Source organism: Anolis carolinensis, unplaced genomic scaffold, assembly GCF_035594765.1.
Source record: "Anolis carolinensis isolate JA03-04 unplaced genomic scaffold, rAnoCar3.1.pri scaffold_8, whole genome shotgun sequence".
NCBI classification, from domain to species: Eukaryota; Metazoa; Chordata; class Lepidosauria; order Squamata; family Dactyloidae; genus Anolis; species Anolis carolinensis.
Window position 1 is genome coordinate 22343966 of NW_026943819.1, and position 18613 is coordinate 22362578.

The following is an 18613-nucleotide window of genomic DNA, read 5'->3' on the forward strand; positions in this document are numbered from 1 at the left end:
TTATGATTTTACAAATGAAGCACCAAAACATCATGTTATACAACAAATTTGACAGAAAAAGTAGTTCAATACGCAGTAATGCTATGTAGTAATTACTGTATTTACAAATTTAGCACCAAAATATCACGATGTATTGAAAACATTGACTACAAAAATGTGTTGGATAATCCAGAACGTTGGATAAGCAAGTGTTGGATACTCTACTGTACCACATTTCCTGAGGAATATCTACTCGAATCTAGTGCACCATCAAATGTAATGCACACCTCAATTTTCAAAACCCTCAAACAAAAGAAAAACACATATTTGCTGGCAAATGTAATGCGCAGCTGCAAAAAGTGCCCTCTTGCTGCCTGCTTAGAGATGCTTCTTTAAAAACCAAATTGTCAGGACACCTAATTTTCTAGCAATTGGAACCCCCCCCCCCCCCCCCCGCCCAGAGAAATAGGTAACCCTTCTCTCAAGGAGCCTCTGCTGTTTATCCTGTCTCAGCTTCTATAGGTTAATCTTTGCTGCAGAATGAACACCACTTTAGCTGCCCTGGCTCAATGCTATGGAATCCTGGGAGTTGTAGTCCTACAAGTTCTTAAGCCTTCTTTGCCAAAAAGGGTTGCCCTCCCCCTCCAAACTACAAATCCAGTAATTCCATGCACTGAATAAATGTATTCTCAGTGTTATCAGACAGCATACATGCTTACAGTATAGGTGCATCTTAGGAGATTCCAAGCTCCTTGGGTGAATCTGCACTGGAATTAATGCAGCCTGACACCACTTTCACTGCTATGGTTCATTGCTATGGATTCATGGGGCAGTAGTTTGCAAGGTCTTCCCTGTCAAAGAATTCTGGTGCCTCACCAAACTACAATTCCCAGGATTGCAAAATACAGAGCCATGGCAATTAAAAGTGGTGCCAACCTGCATTAATTCTGCAGTGTAGATATGCATCCTGGAAGGGCTATGCTGGGGTCCTAGATTTTAGCCCCAAAATCTCCTTATAGCTGCAAAAGGGAACCACAAGCAAATCACATGGAATACTCCCCCGACTTAGTGGAAGGAATTACTAAATACTCCAAAGGCAATCACCCCAAAAATAGGATTAAGAGAATGTGCCTGTAGGATTCTGAGGCTTGCGCAAAATGGGGTGAGCGCCCATCCGTCAGTCCTAGCTTCCCATGCGGGGACATGAGAGAAGTCTCCTACAGGTTGGTAACACATCTGGGCATCCTTTGGGCAATGTCTTTGTAGATGGCCGATTCTCTCACACCAGAAGCAGCTTGCAGTATATTTTCAATTCGCTTCTGACATGAGAAAAAAAGGTGTGAGACTAAGAAGAAAGAATTGGGGAGGGAAGTCCCTGATCCACCATCATCCTGATGGAGGGACAAAGGCCTTTTTTGGCACGCGATTGTAATGCACCATTGAATCTAATGCACATCTCAATTTTGGCTAAGCATTTAAGCCAAAAAAGATGCACATTAGATTCAAGTAAATATGGTATGTGCTACAAGCAGAGGGCATGTTTCCATGTACATTAACACTGTAATCATACACATATGTACCCAGAAGTAACTCCAAATAAATTCAGTGAGACTTACTCCTAGCTAAATGTGTACAGGATTGTCGCATTTTAAAAGGCCATTGGGATTCATGTATTTCTTTAGGGCAATTACGCTTTTTTTTTTTTTGCAATTATACTTTTCATAACTAATTACATTTCATTTGTCTCCTGGAGCTAAAAGAAGTGCACAGTATTTTCCCAATCCCATTTTTATTCTAAAAATAACCACATGATATTGATTAGGCCAAAAAGCTACAATTGGCTCAAGGTAACCACATGTGTGTAATACAAGTGTTTTTGGGGAAAAGGGAGATAGTCTCATCTGTAATATTCATTAGGCGGGGGAATGGGTATGAATACAGTAGTCATGTGAAAAACACTGTGTGGACATTAAAGAAAAAGCTTCAATTTTGAGCAAGTTTAATAAAGGTGATTTGATTTTAGGAGACAATATTATATTTATTGTTAATCATGCCATCTGTATGCATGCAGACATACTAAGTAAAGTACTTACTGGTCTGTCCCCGTTCCTGCTGCTTTTATTTCAGGTTTTCCTAAACTAAGCACACAATTTTTAGGGCTTTCTCAAAGCCCAGTTTTGAAAAAAAACAACCAGTAAACACTTCTATATGCAACAAATATAAACTATGAGTTACCGTATATACTCAAGTATAAGCCGACCCGAATATAAGCCGAGGCACCTAATTTTACCACAAAAAAATTGGGAAAACATTGACTCCAGTATAAGCCAAGAGTGGTAAATTTCAGAAATAAAAATAGGTACCAATAAAATTACATTAATTGAGGAATCAGTAGGTTAAATGTTTTTGAATATTTACATAAAGCTCAAATTTAAGATAAGACTGTCCAACTCGGATCAAATCATTATTCTCATCTTCTTCAATGTAAATGTGCTTATGTATCCTTTTAATAATAATAGAGTAAAATAATACATGTAATAATAATAATAATAATTATTATTATTATTATTATTACAGGAAAATAATACAAGTAATAATAAATAGAGTAAAATAATAAATGCAATAATAGTAATAATAAGATCAGAGTGAAATAATAAATGTATAATAATAAAAATAGAGTAAAATAAATGTAATAGTAGCAACAATAATAGAGAAAAATAATAAATGTAATAATACCAATAATAATAGAGAAAAATAATAAATGTACCATATATTCTTGAGTATAAGCTGAACCAAATATAAGCCAGCCAGGACCCTCACCCGAGTATAAGCCAAGGGGGGCTTTTTCAGTCTTAAAAAAAGGGCTGAAACACTAGGCTTATACTCGAGTATATACAGTATATTGGCTACATTATTTTATGCATCACACTGGATTTTCTCAGTCACACCTCTCTCTCCCTCACCCCCATGTGTCTGTGGGCTGTGGCGCAGGCTGGAGAGCAAGCCAGCTGCAACCAGCTGCAATGAATCACTCTGACCAGGAGGTCATGAGTTCGAGGTCCGCTCGGAGCCTATGTTTGTCTTGTCTTTGTTCTATGTTAAAAGGCATTGAATGTTTGCCTATATGTGTAATGTGATCCACCCTGAGTGCCCTTCGGGGTGAGAAGGGCGGAATATAAATGCTGTAAATAAATAAATAAATATATTTGTAATGCACACTGTCATATTTCAGAAGGAAAACTACCTGTAGATACTTTGCATTAAGGATGGAAACCAGCACACCAAACAAAGAGTTAACATGGTGTCACGACCCAGGTTGCAAAGGCACCAATAACCAAACACAGAGGCCAGAATCTAACTAATATCTTTATTGAAGGAATATATAAAGTTAATAAAAACAAGTGTAGAAAATGGTCCAGAATTAGACCTTTCAGGAAAGGTCAAAATTAGTCCATAGAAACAATGTCCAATATGAAATATTAAGGTCCAAAGTTGTAATCCAATAACCGAAACACTCACTTTGCCAAGCAAAGTGAGGGGAGATGACAAGGTCCTTTAGTCCATGAAACTGGAGCGAGGCTAGGAAATAACTTGATACTTGAAACAAGGCTTGAACGTGGAACAAGGTAACTAAGAACAAGAACAAGGTCCGTGGAATAACTTGGTAAAATCCGTGAAACAAGGCAAGGATTGATCCTGGGAAACAAGGCAAGGTCCGTAGATAAACAAAGGCTGGGAAGCAAGGCGAAGGCTGGATAGCAAGGCAAGGCTTGAGCAGGAGCGAGGCTTGAATCGGAGCGCGCTGTCCAGACACAACTCGCTCCGTAGGCTGACGAATTGACTCCGCAAAGTTACTACGCGGGTAAAACACCTAAATAGAGTCTAACTTTCCCGCCGAAGCGGTTCTCTGGGAATCAGAACCGAAAGCTAACTCTGAGACCAGATGTGAGACTCCCCAAAGATTCTCACGAGAAGCAGTCTTAATTGGCCACATTCTTAGCTGCGATCCTCGCACTCCTGCGCGAAGCTGATTCCAAACTTCTCTGTTGTTTACAAAACTCCCGGCGCAAGAACACGGGAGAAGTAGGCTCTGGGCTTGTTTGACATACTTCTGGGAGACAACTTTCTTGCAGGTGCAAGGTTCCCAGATCAGCCTGGGAAAGATCTGGCTGAGAGGAATCCAGTTCAGACTGGGAAGGTAAAAAACCCAAGTTTTCATCTTCATCAGGAATTACAATGTCCTGAGCAGGACTACAAGGCCCATGGGTCATCACACTATCCCCCTCCTCAAGGCCCCTCCCAAACTGGGGCCCTCTCCCTGAGGCGCGAGGTCGCGGTTTGGTGGGATAGGTCTGATGGAAGCGACGGGTTAGATCAGGAGCATGGACGGTGGAGGCGTCTTCCCAAGAGCGTTCCTCAGGGCCAAAACCCACCCAGTCAATGAGATATTGTAGGCGGCGGCGGTGAAAGCGAGAATCCAAAATGTCCTCAACCTCGAACTCCTCCTCCCCATTCATCAAAACAGGAGGGGGGGCCGGTTGGTCTGTATCAGGTCGTACACCATCCGCCGGAAGGAGCAGGGAACGGTGAAACACTGGGTGAATGCGCATTGAACGCGGAAGTTGGAGTTTGAAAGTCACGGGGTTTAATTGCGCCACCACTGGATAGGGGCCAATGAAACGGGCATCTAACTTCCGGCAAGGGCGGTGGGAGGGCAGAAAACGAGTGGACAGGAAAACCCGATCTCCTACCTTGATTTCGGGGCCCGGCTGGCGATGTTTGTCAGCGTGGCGTTTATAGTCCTCCTTGGCTTGGTCCAGTTGCTGGAGCAAAAGTTGTTGCACCGCTGTGAGTTCCTGCAGCCAATCCTCTGCTGCGGGAACTTCTGAAGTTTCAATGACAGGGGGGAAGAAACGTGGATGGAAGCCGTAGTTTGCAAAGAACGGCGTTTCCTTTGTAGAAGCTTGAACTCCATTGTTGTAGGCAAACTCAGACAGTGGTAACAGAGAAGCCCAATTGTCCTGTTGGTAGTTTACGTAACAGCGAAGATACTGCTCCAAAGTGGCATTGGTGCGCTCCGTTTGCCCATCTGTTTGGGGATGATGAGCTGAAGATAAACGAGAGTCTATGCCCAATAGTTTTTGTAGTGCCTTCCAAAAACGAGAGGTGAATTGAGATCCACGGTCTGTGACTAAACTCTTGGGCAATCCATGTAATCTGAAAACATGTTGAAGAAATAGATCCGCAGTTTCTTTGGCCGTGGGGAGGCCTTCGCAGGGAATGAAATGGGCTAACTTGGTGAAAAGGTCCACCACCACTAAGATCGTGGTGAATCCACAGGAAGGTGGTAGATCAGTGATGAAATCCGCGGAAATTATTTCCCATGGGCGAGATGGGGAAGGAAGGGGGTGTAAAAGCCCTGAGGGCTTCTCCCTTCGTATCTTGGAGCGCTGGCATACTGGGCAGGTGTTGACATATTTTTCCACATCCTTGCGGATCTTGGGCCACCAAAAATCCCTTAGGATCAAATGCATAGTTTTAAATAGTCCGAAGTGTCCTGCTGGTTTGCAGTCATGACACAGGCGAAGCGTTTTTTCCCTGCCCGGTCCGGGTGGGATATAAACATGATTTCTATAGCAGAGTAGCCCATCTTTAAGCGAAAAGGGAAAATGCAGACCCTGGCGAAGTTGGTCCTGCGCCCAGGCATCTGCTTGTTGACTAGCCCTGATTTCTTGAGCACAGATGGGTCCTGGAGTAGGGGAAGTTGAACCAATGGGAATGGATTTGGTGTTCCCCACCGTGAGCGTGGCAAAGTTCTCGGGTTGTAGCAGTTGGGATTCAAAGGTCTCCTTGCGTCCTGCAGCGTATTCCGGTTTACGTGACAGGGCGTCTGCTTGCTTGGTTTGGGCTGGAGTCACATAATGGATCTGGAAGTTGAAACGTTCGAAGAATAAAGCCCAACGTTGCTGTCTCTGATTTAGTTTGCGGGCAGTTCTTAGATGTTCTAGATTACGATGATCAGTGTGGACTTCAATGGGAAATTTGGCCCCTTCTAGCCAATGTCTCCAAGTTTCAAAGGCTGCCTTGATGGCCAGTAGTTCTTTTTCCCAAATGGTGTAATTTCTCTCTGGTGTGGTTAGTTGACGAGAGTAAAAGGCACAGGGATGGAGGTGATCTCCCACCGGTTGTAAGAGTACAGCCCCAATTGCCACATCAGAGGCGTCCGCTTGCACAACAAAAGGGGTTCCAGGATTTGGGTGCTGTAGAATTGGCTGGGAGGTGAATAGTTTCTTTAGTTGCTGGAACCCTTTCTCTGCTTGATCAGTCCAGCGGAAAGGCTGCTTTCCACGGATGCAGCTAGTGATGGGGTCGGACCAGCGGGCAAAATCTGGAATGAACTTGCGGTAATAGTTCGCGAACCCCAAGAAACGCTGCACCTCTTTCTTGTTAGTTGGCGCCCGCCATTCCAATACTGCTGAAACCTTGGCTGGATCCATGGAAAGCCCTAGAGGCGAGATGCGGTAACCAAGGAAATCTACCTCTTGTAGATCAAAGGCGCATTTTTCCAACTTGGCATAAAGTCCATGATCCCGCAATCGTTGTAACACCATTTTGACGTGGTTCTCATGTTCTGATTGTGATCTGGAAAACACCAAAAAATCGTCCAGGTAGATTATCAAGAACCTGTCTAGATAGTCCTGAAAAATGTCATTGACAAAATGCTGGAACGTTGCGGGGGCTCCGCATAAACCGAAATTCATAACTCGGGACTCAAATAATCCGAATTTGGTCTGGAAGGCGGTCTTCCACTCGTCCCCTTCCCTGATGCGAACTAAGTTGTAAGCCCCCCGAAGATCCAGTTTGGTGTAAACCTTGGCTCCTCGAAGCCGATCCAGTAGATCCGAGATTAGGGGCAGGGGATAGCTGTTCCGCTTGGTGATATTGTTCAATGCTCTGTAGTCCACCACCAAGCGTAGTTCCCCTGACTTTTTCTTCACAAACATCACTGGGGAGGCGGCTGGGGATTGAGAGGGTCTGATGAATCCCTTGCGAAGGTTTGTCTCTAGGAATTCCCTGAGAGCTTCTTGCTCTGGTTCAGTCAGGGAGTAGAGATGCCCTCGCGGGATCGGGGCCCCCTCCACCAAGTCAATGGCACAATCATAAGGTCTATGTGGGGGTAATTTTTCGGCTTCTTTCTCATTGAATACATCCCAATACTCGGAGTACTTCTTTGGCAAGGTGATGATGGGTTCGGTGTCTGTGGCATGGCATACCTTGGCTACGAGGCAATGGTTTTGGCAGTACGGTGAAGCAAACTGCAGTTCTCTGTTGGACCAGGATATGTTAGGGTCGTGGAGAGTCAGCCATGGAATTCCCAAAATCACAGGGAAGTGGGGAACCTCGGTGACAAAGAAGGAAATCTCTTCCATATGTTCCCTTATCCACATCCTGGTGGGTTCCGACCACTGACTTACGGGGCCCGTCTTGAGGGGGCGGCCGTCTATGGCTTGCACCACACGGGCATTCTTGAAATCATGATATTGTAATCCCAGAGAGTCGGCATACTCTCTATCGATGAAATTGTTGGTAGCTCCAGAGTCTATCATAGCGTGGATCATGACGGGTCCCCTTTTTGCTGACCATAAAGTGACCACGAGAAGGAACAGGACCCCGGTTGGCGGCTCTTGGATGGATTTTTTGACCGGGTTGGCGAGCCTCTCTACACCCGGTCGTTGGCTTCCCCCGCCGGCTGTGTGCCAGTCGGCTCAGACGCCTTCGTCTCCGTGGAGGACGCCGCCGCAAGACGGGCGGCAGGCTTCCCTTTGGCTGGGCACTCTCTGGCGAAGTGGCCCCCGTTCCCGCAGTACCAGCAGAGGTTTAAGCGTTGACGACGGGCCTTCTCGGCGGCATCTAGTCTGGGACGCACATTGCCCAACTGCATCGGCACCTCCTCGCCTCCTCTGGGGTATGGGGTTGGCGGTGGGGGTCTCCACACTGGTCGTGGCTGAACACTGGCGGGAGCGGGGGGTTTTGCCCCGGCTCTACTGCCCTGGCCTCGAACCCACTGTTTCCTGTTGGCAATCATGACTTCAGCCCGTAAACATTGATCAATGAGTGCCTCGAGGGTCTGGGGAGGGTCCACCTTGGAGATTTCTTCCAGCATTTCAATGTTGAGACCCTCCCGGAATTGTCCTCTGAGGGCTACATCGTTCCAGCCGGTGTTGTGGGCCAGCACTCGGAACTCGGCTATATACTGAGACATAGGTCTGTCTCCTTGGAAAAGGCGACGGAGTTTGTGACCGGCTGCCTCCAAATTGTCCTCGATTCCCCAAGTCTCCTTGAGGTGGTCCAAGAAGTGTTGCGCTGATCTTAGGTGTGGAGAGGCTTGGTCGTACAGTGCCGTCGCCCAATTGGCCGCTGGCCCGTCTAGAAGACTGTAAACCCACGCCACTTTGATGTCTTCTTGGGGAAACTCGGCATCTCGGGCCTCTAGATAAGCTTGACATTGGCGACGGAAAACATGAACCTTAGAAGCTTCTCCAGTAAACTTGGTGGGCAACGCCATGGCCGGGAGGCGGACTCCGCGCTCCCGCAAGCCCTTTATTTCTCCATCCTGGGCGTTGAGTCTGTCGCGGATGCGATCCACCTCTTCCTTGTCGATGGTGTAGGTAATCGGCTGGCCGCTCGGTCCAGGTACGACTCCGGTGTACATTCTGGCCGAGGTTAATTGGTGCTTAGGGTGGCGGAGTCAAACTGTCACGACCCAGGTTGCAAAGGCACCAATAACCAAACACAGAGGCCAGAATCTAACTAATATCTTTATTGAAGGAATATATAAAGTTAATAAAAACAAGTGTAGAAAATGGTCCAGAATTAGACCTTTCAGGAAAGGTCAAAATTAGTCCATAGAAACAATGTCCAATATGAAATATTAAGGTCCAAAGTTGTAATCCAATAACCGAAACACTCACTTTGCCAAGCAAAGTGAGGGGAGATGACAAGGTCCTTTAGTCCATGAAACTGGAGCGAGGCTAGGAAATAACTTGATACTTGAAACAAGGCTTGAACGTGGAACAAGGTAACTAAGAACAAGAACAAGGTCCGTGGAATAACTTGGTAAAATCCGTGAAACAAGGCAAGGATTGATCCTGGGAAACAAGGCAAGGTCCGTAGATAAACAAAGGCTGGGAAGCAAGGCGAAGGCTGGATAGCAAGGCAAGGCTTGAGCAGGAGCGAGGCTTGAATCGGAGCGCGCTGTCCAGACACAACTCGCTCCGTAGGCTGACGAATTGACTCCGCAAAGTTACTACGCGGGTAAAACACCTAAATAGAGTCTAACTTTCCCGCCGAAGCGGTTCTCTGGGAATCAGAACCGAAAGCTAACTCTGAGACCAGATGTGAGACTCCCCAAAGATTCTCACGAGAAGCAGTCTTAATTGGCCACATTCTTAGCTGCGATCCTCGCACTCCTGCGCGAAGCTGATTCCAAACTTCTCTGTTGTTTACAAAACTCCCGGCGCAAGAACACGGGAGAAGTAGGCTCTGGGCTTGTTTGACATACTTCTGGGAGACAACTTTCTTGCAGGTGCAAGGTTCCCAGATCAGCCTGGGAAAGATCTGGCTGAGAGGAATCCAGTTCAGACTGGGAAGGTAAAAAACCCAAGTTTTCATCTTCATCAGGAATTACAATGTCCTGAGCAGGACTACAAGGCCCATGGGTCATCACACATGGACTGGAACACCAAAAAGGGCTGAGATTTCCGAGAGTATGACAGATGAAGGGGGCTGCCAAATGGTCCCAGAAGTTCTAATGACTTGGGCATTAATGATCCTCCTCGGGGTTCTGGACCTGGTTGACTTGTGAACCAAAGGAGCTGGAGATGAGAGGTCACACTCGCAACTCTGCATATCTTGCCTCTGTAGCGTGATGAACTTTTTGAACCTCTGACCTCATTAAAAGACTGAATGGCCCAGAGCTGAAACCAAGTAATTATGGAGCAACACCAGATCTACTGAGCAAGTGCTGTTCAGCAACAGTGGCTAGACATGTGTGTGTGTGTTTGCATGGGCATGAGTGTGTGTGTGAGCAGAAAGAAAAAGAAAGGTCTGCTCCCTGCGAAGAGAAATTCTGTGGCTACCGCCCACACACCATTCTATTTCATGACCTTCACCGCATCACTCGCTTGCTTCCGACTCACCTGGCTCTGCAGAGGAGGGCCCTTTTGGCCTGCCATTCAAACTATGTCAGCCCATCACAGGACTCCCACGCCAATAATATCTTCTAGCTGCTCACATGTGAGGCTGAACTTGCTCCTGTCTTCCGGTGCCAACATGGGCCATCCTAACATACTCCACGATTTCTATATTTTTATGTCAAGACATCTCCCAGCTCGGAATGAACACATGCTGTCAATTAGAGCCTTCCAGAACCAAGCGAATGAAGGAAAGGGAAATGACTTCTCAACCCAGCAGCAACACTGAAAGATGAAGAACATGCTGACCTTTTTCCTGACTTGACAGAGAACTATTTTTGCTACTAGCATTCACACAGTCGAAGATGGACATACAGAAAACACCAGGTCTTTACCAGGGTGTTTGCAATCCACATTGAATGTAAACTACAGGGAAAGAGAATTAAATACCTATGCTTCTTCATAACTCCTTTTTATAAGGTAAAGGTAAAGATTTTCCGCTGATTTTAAGTCTAGTCGTGCCCGACTCTGGGGGTTGGTGCTCATTTCCATTTCTAAGCTGAAGAGCCAGAATTGTCCATAGACACCTCCAAGGTCATGTGGTCGGAATGACTGCATGGAGTGCCATTACCTTCCCACTGGAGCAGCAGATCTACTCACATTTGCATGCTTTCGAACTGCTGGGTTGGCAGAAGTTGGGGCTCACAGTGGGAGCTCACCCCGCTCCCCAACCTTTCAGTCAGCAGGTTCAGGAGCTCAGCGGTTTAATCCGCTGTGCCACCAGGGGCTTTTTATGATCTAATGATATTCTCTTCCACTGCCTTTCTCCCCCTCCAAACTATAGGAATTAAAAAGGTGACACATCCAAAATAAGTGAGCAACCGCAGGTACAGAATAGATAAAAGGACATATTTCTTAGTGCGATGTGTAATTAATCTAGAAAATTGATTGCAACAGGATGCTGCCACAGCCACTAGCTTAAAAGACACAACATCAAGCACTGACTCAGAAATAATAAGTCTATCAGTTCAAATGGAGTAGTGCAGAAGTAACTACTTAACTCTTTCCATTCTGTCCTTTCGTGTGCTCCTCTACAACTGCTTTCCACCTTGAGAAATAAAATATAGAGCCAGCAAAATCTATTTCTCTTGGAGGAAAAAAAATCTGGGGTTATATTCTGAGTGGGAGAAATGCACAGAGGGGGTGAAGTTAAGAACCCCTTCCATCAGATCTGTTCTTTTCAAATTCACAGCCTGAGGGCTGTGTTTGGTGAAAGTGAAAAACGGAGAGAAAATAACAGCTGCCTGTACCATGTAGTTTGGCCTTGATCCAAACCATTTGCCCATGGACCTCCAGCTCTTCAAGAGTTCAGGCGAAGGATCTTCACTGCTGTTTGAAATCCTTCTGACTGGAGATGTTATGTCAGAAGGGAGCCAAAGAACAGTTGTTCTTGTCCCCAATAAGAAAAGATACCTTGTTACATCAAGACAACCCACTGAGAAACTAATCAGCCATCGCAAGATCTTTCAAATTTGGGAACTTTTCAAGAAAAAAGTTTTGAGTATTTCTGTTAGGAATACATGACATAAAATTAGAAAACAACGAAGATAAAATACTGTTTTTATTAACAACAGCAGCAAGAATTTGTTATGCCAAACTATGGAAGGAGAAAGAGATTCCAGATGATGATGCTTGGATGATAAAGGTGCTTGACATAAGAAATATGGACAGACTGACTTTTCTACTAGCAAAAAATAGAGGAATCCCAATTAAAGAAACAAATTGGAATAAAGTGATGGAATAACAAAAACAGACTGAGAAGAAAATAAAAGAAAAGTAGAAGGGGAAAAAAGGGGGATAGAAGAAGAGAGAAGGAAAGATAACTCCAACAGAAGGGAAAAATCAAAAAAGAAGAAAAGGAGAATAGAATTAAAAGAGGTTTAGGAATGGGGAAAAAAGAGATAGGTGAACCACCCTGATGAAACTGCCGAGAAGTCACTTTTTAAAATTTTCTTTTTTCTTTCTTTCTCTCTTTCCCTCTTTATTTTTTTCCCCTTTATCTTTTTCTTCTTTTTTTTTTCATTTCTTGCTTCCCCCTCCCGCATACTTTCTCTCCCATGCTGGGAGGATACTTTTAATTATTTGTAAAATCAATAAAGATTATTTTAAAAAGAAAAGAAAAAAGTTTTGAGTAAAGTACTTGACTTTCTTTGCCTGTGGAAAAAAAATGGTTTTGTGCAGAAAAAAGTGCAAACTGGCACAGAAGTTTATTGAAGACAGGGGTTTGTGCAAAATATTTTTCACGTATAAAAAAAGGAAAAATAATCGAAAGATGCACAAAACTCCCAGGAAGGAGAAAACATTTGAAATTATTTTTCATGCAGAAAGGAAGGAAGGAAAGAAGGAAGATGTGCATTCTTTAGTGAATATACACAGGCAGTGCCTACTACAACTTTTGGCATCAGTTTGATTCCATTTTAATTGTCAGCTAGAGGAATTTAGAAAAGAAGCCACCCTTGAATAAAGGCACAGACAAAGGCACAGCAGGGTCTTCAGACCTTGAGCATTCAGTTGCAGAACTGCGGCGAATTCAGCATCTGCTGGAAGTGTATCTTCTCTACAGTAAACAGAGCAACTCAAGTGGCAGGATGTAGGGCTGCTGCAAATACACATGATTTCACAGTTCTAACATATGAATCCCATTTGTGGTCTTTTGTGGCTGAAGAGGCCCATCAGACTTGACAGAGATATGAATGTGCAATTTGGCCCCATTCCGATAATAATATACATGTCACAGTCAACTAGGGATAGATATGTGAATAGTCTATTTCTTTTCTACATCATTTTCAGATGTGTTTAGTCCTCCATTTCAATTAGGCACATTTTCTCCTAAAATACACAATCTTTTATGCATTTTCCTCTACTATATGCATGTCTGAATAGATCTTTAAGTGAAGAATTTCACCATAATATTGAGAGGCATGAGCCAGCTAAAGGTGTCCTTTAGCTGACTCATGCCTCTCAATAGTATGGTGAAATTCTTCCCACACACATAATGCAGGTTGGAATTGAGGTGTCCTCAATTCCAACCTGAATTATGTGTGTGGGAAGTGCAAATTAAGCTGATTTGCTTAAAGATGGGGATCAAACAACATTTTCTAAAATATGTCCTTTCAGCAATCATTCCAATTTGTGATGCATCACTTAGGACCTTACCCCACTCTATTTTTCCCCGTTTACTTACTGTCTTCATACCCTGGCGAAACGGAGGCCTTTTCATGACATACAACAACTTTTGGTGGCAATTCGTCTTGCCAGTGTATAAAGATGGAAAGAGGAGTCAATTTTCAGAAGTCGTGTTTCCTGACTGAAGAAAGCAGCAGGGAGTGAAGGAAAGTGGGAAGTATACAGGGAAGCATTGTGGGATGGATGGCTGTCTATGAAGATGGATACGGCTGGGCTGTGGCGCAGCTGGCTAGTAACCAGCTGCAATAAATCACTACTGACCGAGAGGTCATGAGTTCGAAGCCCGGGTCGGGTTAAGCCCCCGACCATTAAATAGCCCAGCTTGCTGTTGACCTATGCAGCCCCAAAAGACAGTTGCACCTGTCAATTAGGGAAATTTAGGTACGCTTTATGCAGGAGGCTAATTTAACTAATTTACAACACCATAAAACTGCCAGCAAAACACGAGGAAAGGAATGAGGAAGTACAGCCACTAGTGGATGGTGAAGCAACAGCTCCCCCTGTGGCCGGAATCATGAAGCTGGAAAAATGTTAAAATGCCTCTGTGTGTGTCTATACTGTATGTTGTTTGTCTGTTGGCATTGAATGTTTGCCATATATGTGTTCATTGTAATCCGCCCTGAGTCCCCTTCGGGGTGAGAAGGGCGGAATATAAATACTGTAAATAAATAAATAAATAAATATTATTGGGGTAAGTCAGGTCACCACTCTGTAGGACATTTTGCCCTGCTTTCTTTCACTCCTCCCCCTTTTCTCCTGCGCATGGGAAAGAGTCTTTCGAGTGATGCACTTTTGAAAGGGAACTATTACATACACTCCATGCAGAAAATATTATGCATAAATGCACAAAGATGACTTAAAGTTACATGATGGAAAGCCAGACATCTAGAATCATAGAATCATAGAATCATAGAATCATAGAATAGTAGAGTTGGAAGAGACCTCAAGGGCCATCCAGTCCAACCCCCCGCTAGGAAGCAGGAAATCGCATTCAAAGCACCCCCGACAGATGGCCATCCAGCCTCTGCTTAAAAGCCTCCAAAGAAGGAGCCTCCACCACGGCCCGGGGGAGAGAGTTCCACTGCCGAACAGCCCTCACAGTGAGGAAGTTCTTCCTGATGTTCAGGTGGAATCTCCTTTCCTGTAGTTTGAAGCCATTGTTCCGTGTCCTAGTCTGCAGGGCAGCAGAAAATAAGCTTGCTCCCTCCTCCCTATGACTTCCCCTCACATATTTGTACATGGCTATCATGTCTCCTCTCAGTCTTCTCTTCTGCAGGCTAAACATGCCCAGCTCTTTAAGCCTCTCCTCATAGGGCTTGTTCTCCAGACCCTTAATCATTTTAGTTGCCCTCCTCTGGACGCTTTCCAGCTTGTCAGCATCTCCCTTCATCTGCGGTGCCCAAAACTGGACACAGTATTCCAGGTGTGGTCTGACCAAGGCAGAATAGAGGGGGAGCATGACTTCCCTGGATCTAGACGTTATTCCCCTATTGATGCAGGCCAGAATCCCATTGGCTTTTTTAGCTGCCGCATCACATTGTAGGCTCATGTTTAACTTGTTGTCCACGAGGACTCCAAGATCTTTTTCGCACACACTGCTGTCAAGCCAGGCGTCCCCCATTCTGTATCTTTGATTTCCATTTTTTCTGCCGAAGTGAAGTATCTTGCATTTGTCCCTGTTGAACTTCATTTTGTTAGTTTCGGCCCATCTCTCTAGTCTGTCAAGATCGTTTTGAATTCTGCTCCTGTCTTCTGGAGTGTTAGCTATCCCTCCGAGTTTGGTGTCATCTGCAAACTTGATGATCGTGCCTTCTAACCCTTCGTCTAAGTCGTTAATAAAGATGTTGAACAGAACCGGGCCCAGGACGGAGCCCTGCGGCACTCCACTTGTCACTTCTTTCCATGATGAAGACGACGCATTGGTGAGCACCCTTTGGGTTCGTTCGCTTAGCCAATCTAGTGAAAGACAACCAGCCTGGTGCACTGGTTTGAGCATTGGACTATGACTATGGGAAACAGGCTTTGAATTTTCCTTTGGCCATGCAAATCCACTGGATGATCTTAGGCAAGTCACACTCTCAGAGGAAGGCAATGGCAAAACTCTCCTGAACATATTTTGCCAAGAAACCCCTCTGCAAGGTTTGCCTTACGGTCTTCATAAGACGAAAACAACTTGAAGGCACACAGCAACTGACAACAATCCCAAACTTAGTGGTGAGAAACCAGAGATATCGATTGTGTTCCCCAGGGCCTGTCCTGGCAAATCTCTAAACATTTCTGACACTAGAACAGGTCTCACCCCACAAAGTTAAAAGAAGATGAATACTGCAAAGGTAATACTGTTGCCATGAACAGAATAATTGGTAATTTCTGTCTCCTCGCCCCAAATATTAGGCTCATACTAATAATTATGAACATACACATTCTTAATTCAAAATATACACTCCAAAGGGCCTCAAATCTCCAGTTTTTGTAGGTTATCTGTCAGGGACCAAGAAAGCTAAATTAAAGGTTTCTCATCCCATCTCCCTAAATAAGGGCTTGTCTATATTGACAAAATGTTTTCTGTTTGGCACCACATTTTCCCAGCTCACACTGGCTTCACAGTGACCCCATTAACACCACACACAATACACATATTGTAGTGAGATTGCCATAACCAGCCAAACATTTCCCTTTGGCGAACTGTTAAAGGTCAACCACATTTCTGATCATTCACATTATTTTTGACCCCCCTCCAATCATGCATGCAACTATATATCTTTTGTATCAAGCAGTGCTAATACTGATATATTACTATGGAAATATCTGCACACACATGTATGGACACAGATTCTTAAAAAAATAAAATAACATTCAACCCAGGAAGGAATTGCAACCTCCAACCAACTATTCTTCCTTCCCAAAACACAATGAAGTGACAGCCAGACACCCTGTAAAATTACAGTGTAAAAGGCAATGCTAAAGAACTACATTGCAGGTGAACTTTGAAGAACATTGTGTTCCAGTGCCTACGAGGTTACTACACTTTGTTAGTATGTGGACTAAATGAAAAAGAATATTTTGTCGAGCCCTTTTAGTTGAGCTTTAATTTCCAAACAGAAAAATACAATGTGTTTGTTTGAATTACAAACCATAACTGTGGTTGGTGCTTAATGCATAAGGCTTAATGGCATCCCAACAGTCCATCCCTATATCTCGGTTTGATGTCCAGATGCTTCACGTCCTAGAACAATTCTGAACTGAAAATCCCAGTCACGAAAGAGGTTGATTACAAAGATATTCAGTGTTAGGGGACTGTAGTTTTTGGGGAGCTGAAACAATAATTGTACAAAATCATATCACAATGATCTTGGGAGCATTTTTATAATGAAAGGGAGCATTGCAAAATTCTGCCAGTTGCCATTTTTGGATTGGGAAGGTTGATTGGGGGAAAAGGCCCTGTGTCAACTGATCTTTGAGGGTGACTGAGCTGCTAATACAAAGTATGTAATCTGGACTGGAAATCTGGCAAAAGCTGTTCCAGTAAATTATCTAACTCTGCAGGAAATTTCTGATTAGCTTGCTCTTCTCCCCTTGGTGCTTCAGCTGTTTCCATAGCAGCTAAATCCTAAGTAAAATGGAGACATCTGGTTCGAACTCAGGTAAAGCTCCCCTGGGCAAAAGAAACCGGCTGGATGACAGCAAAGAAAGAAAACATCCTTTTAGAAAGTGAGCAACTGCAGCAACACTTGAAATTGTCACATTCCAGCTAGAGCAAAAGCCCATGAGTAGGAGCCAAGGCCTTGAATGGTCAATTAAAGAGGGAGTGGCAAAAGGAAACCGAGAAAGAATCAAAGTGGAGTTTGGTAAGCTGACACAGAAAAAACAAACAAACATATGTGTCAAAGTGTGAAAGGACTCAAATCCACTTTGAAATTTCAGATTCATCAAATTCCAGTAATAACTTTGGTACCCCTACTAAACCCATCTTTGGATCATGCTGTTTTGCACTGTCATGGCTATTTGGGTTTCCAATGTTCAACCCATGGTGGCTAAGATCTGAGTGACAATATGCTATTTCCCACATATATGTCTCCTAACATTAGTCACCTTATAGTGAATGAATAACTATGCAATTTATATATATATATATATATATATATATATATATATATATATATATACACACACACACACACACACACACACACACACACACACACACACACACACACACACACATATACACACAGAGAGTAAGAGTGTGACAATGTCCATAAATCCAGGAATGTGTTCATAAGAATGTATAGGCATATAAAGAGACTATGTATATAAAAAAAATCCAGAAAGTGAGCAACCATGTGTCCAGTGATCTTTCAGACTAGAACAACAGATACTTCCCTTAATGACTCTCTAAATACAGTAATATTCTAAGCACAGAGGACTGGTATTCAAAACGTTTCATGCAAATATATGACTGAAGGTATGCAAGTTTAAATGTGGTTGATGTCTTGATCTGACACCACTTAGAAACCATATGTGGAAGCAAGGCAGAATAAATAGATGAAAATATGAGTATTAGTATAAAATTGCCAAGTCTTTCATGAAGTAATCCAACCATAAACAAGAAATATACTCCTGTACTACTGTGCCTTTTCCCCACATACAGAGCATCTTACCTTTAGGTGAGATGTGTCTCCAAGTAATTGTAGGGTCTGGTCTACCTGTAGCAATGCAGGTGAGACTGACATTGCCACCTTCATTGATGGAAATGTCTGATGAGATCTCAACAATCTTGGGCGGTACTGAAACAACATAAAACAGATGGTGTCCTTTAGTTAGTTAGTCTGGAGGTGAGTCCAATATTCCTGTGTCTGAAAGCTCTAAGCAGCAAATCACTGTGAGTTTTCCAAAGAGAAGCAAAACCAACCAAAAGATTGCTAATGATCAGTAAGTGGATTTGGTTTAGCCCCTCACAACATGTTTACCAACACTTGCAGGTATCACAGACCTCCAGAAAGACAAGCAAACTCAAAAGGAAATCAATGCCAAACTCTCAGTAGATGTTAACATGATTAAACTGAAGCTCTCATAGTTGAGACATACTTCAAGATGACATGACTCATTTGAAAAGATATTTGATAAAGTTGAAGACAGAAAAAGAGGAAGACCTAGTTACAAGGATATAGATTCATCTAGAAAGCCATGGCTTT

General features: G+C 43.8%; 1 protein-coding gene across 11 annotated transcripts in view; it reads right to left on the reverse strand.

Annotated features, from left to right (window-relative positions):
* Nucleotides 1–18613, reverse strand: part of ntm (neurotrimin) — a 1038813-nt gene that overhangs the window by 123624 nt on the left and 896576 nt on the right. For 10 of the 11 annotated variants that reach the window (XM_062961402.1, XM_062961404.1, XM_062961403.1 and 7 more), the window contains one exon: nt 18080–18205. The exons of the other annotated variant lie outside the window; for it this stretch is intronic. In XM_062961402.1, the coding sequence (XP_062817472.1) occupies nt 18080–18205 (126 nt within the window). The remainder of the gene's footprint in view (nt 1–18079; nt 18206–18613) is intronic. 11 annotated transcript variants of the gene reach the window in all.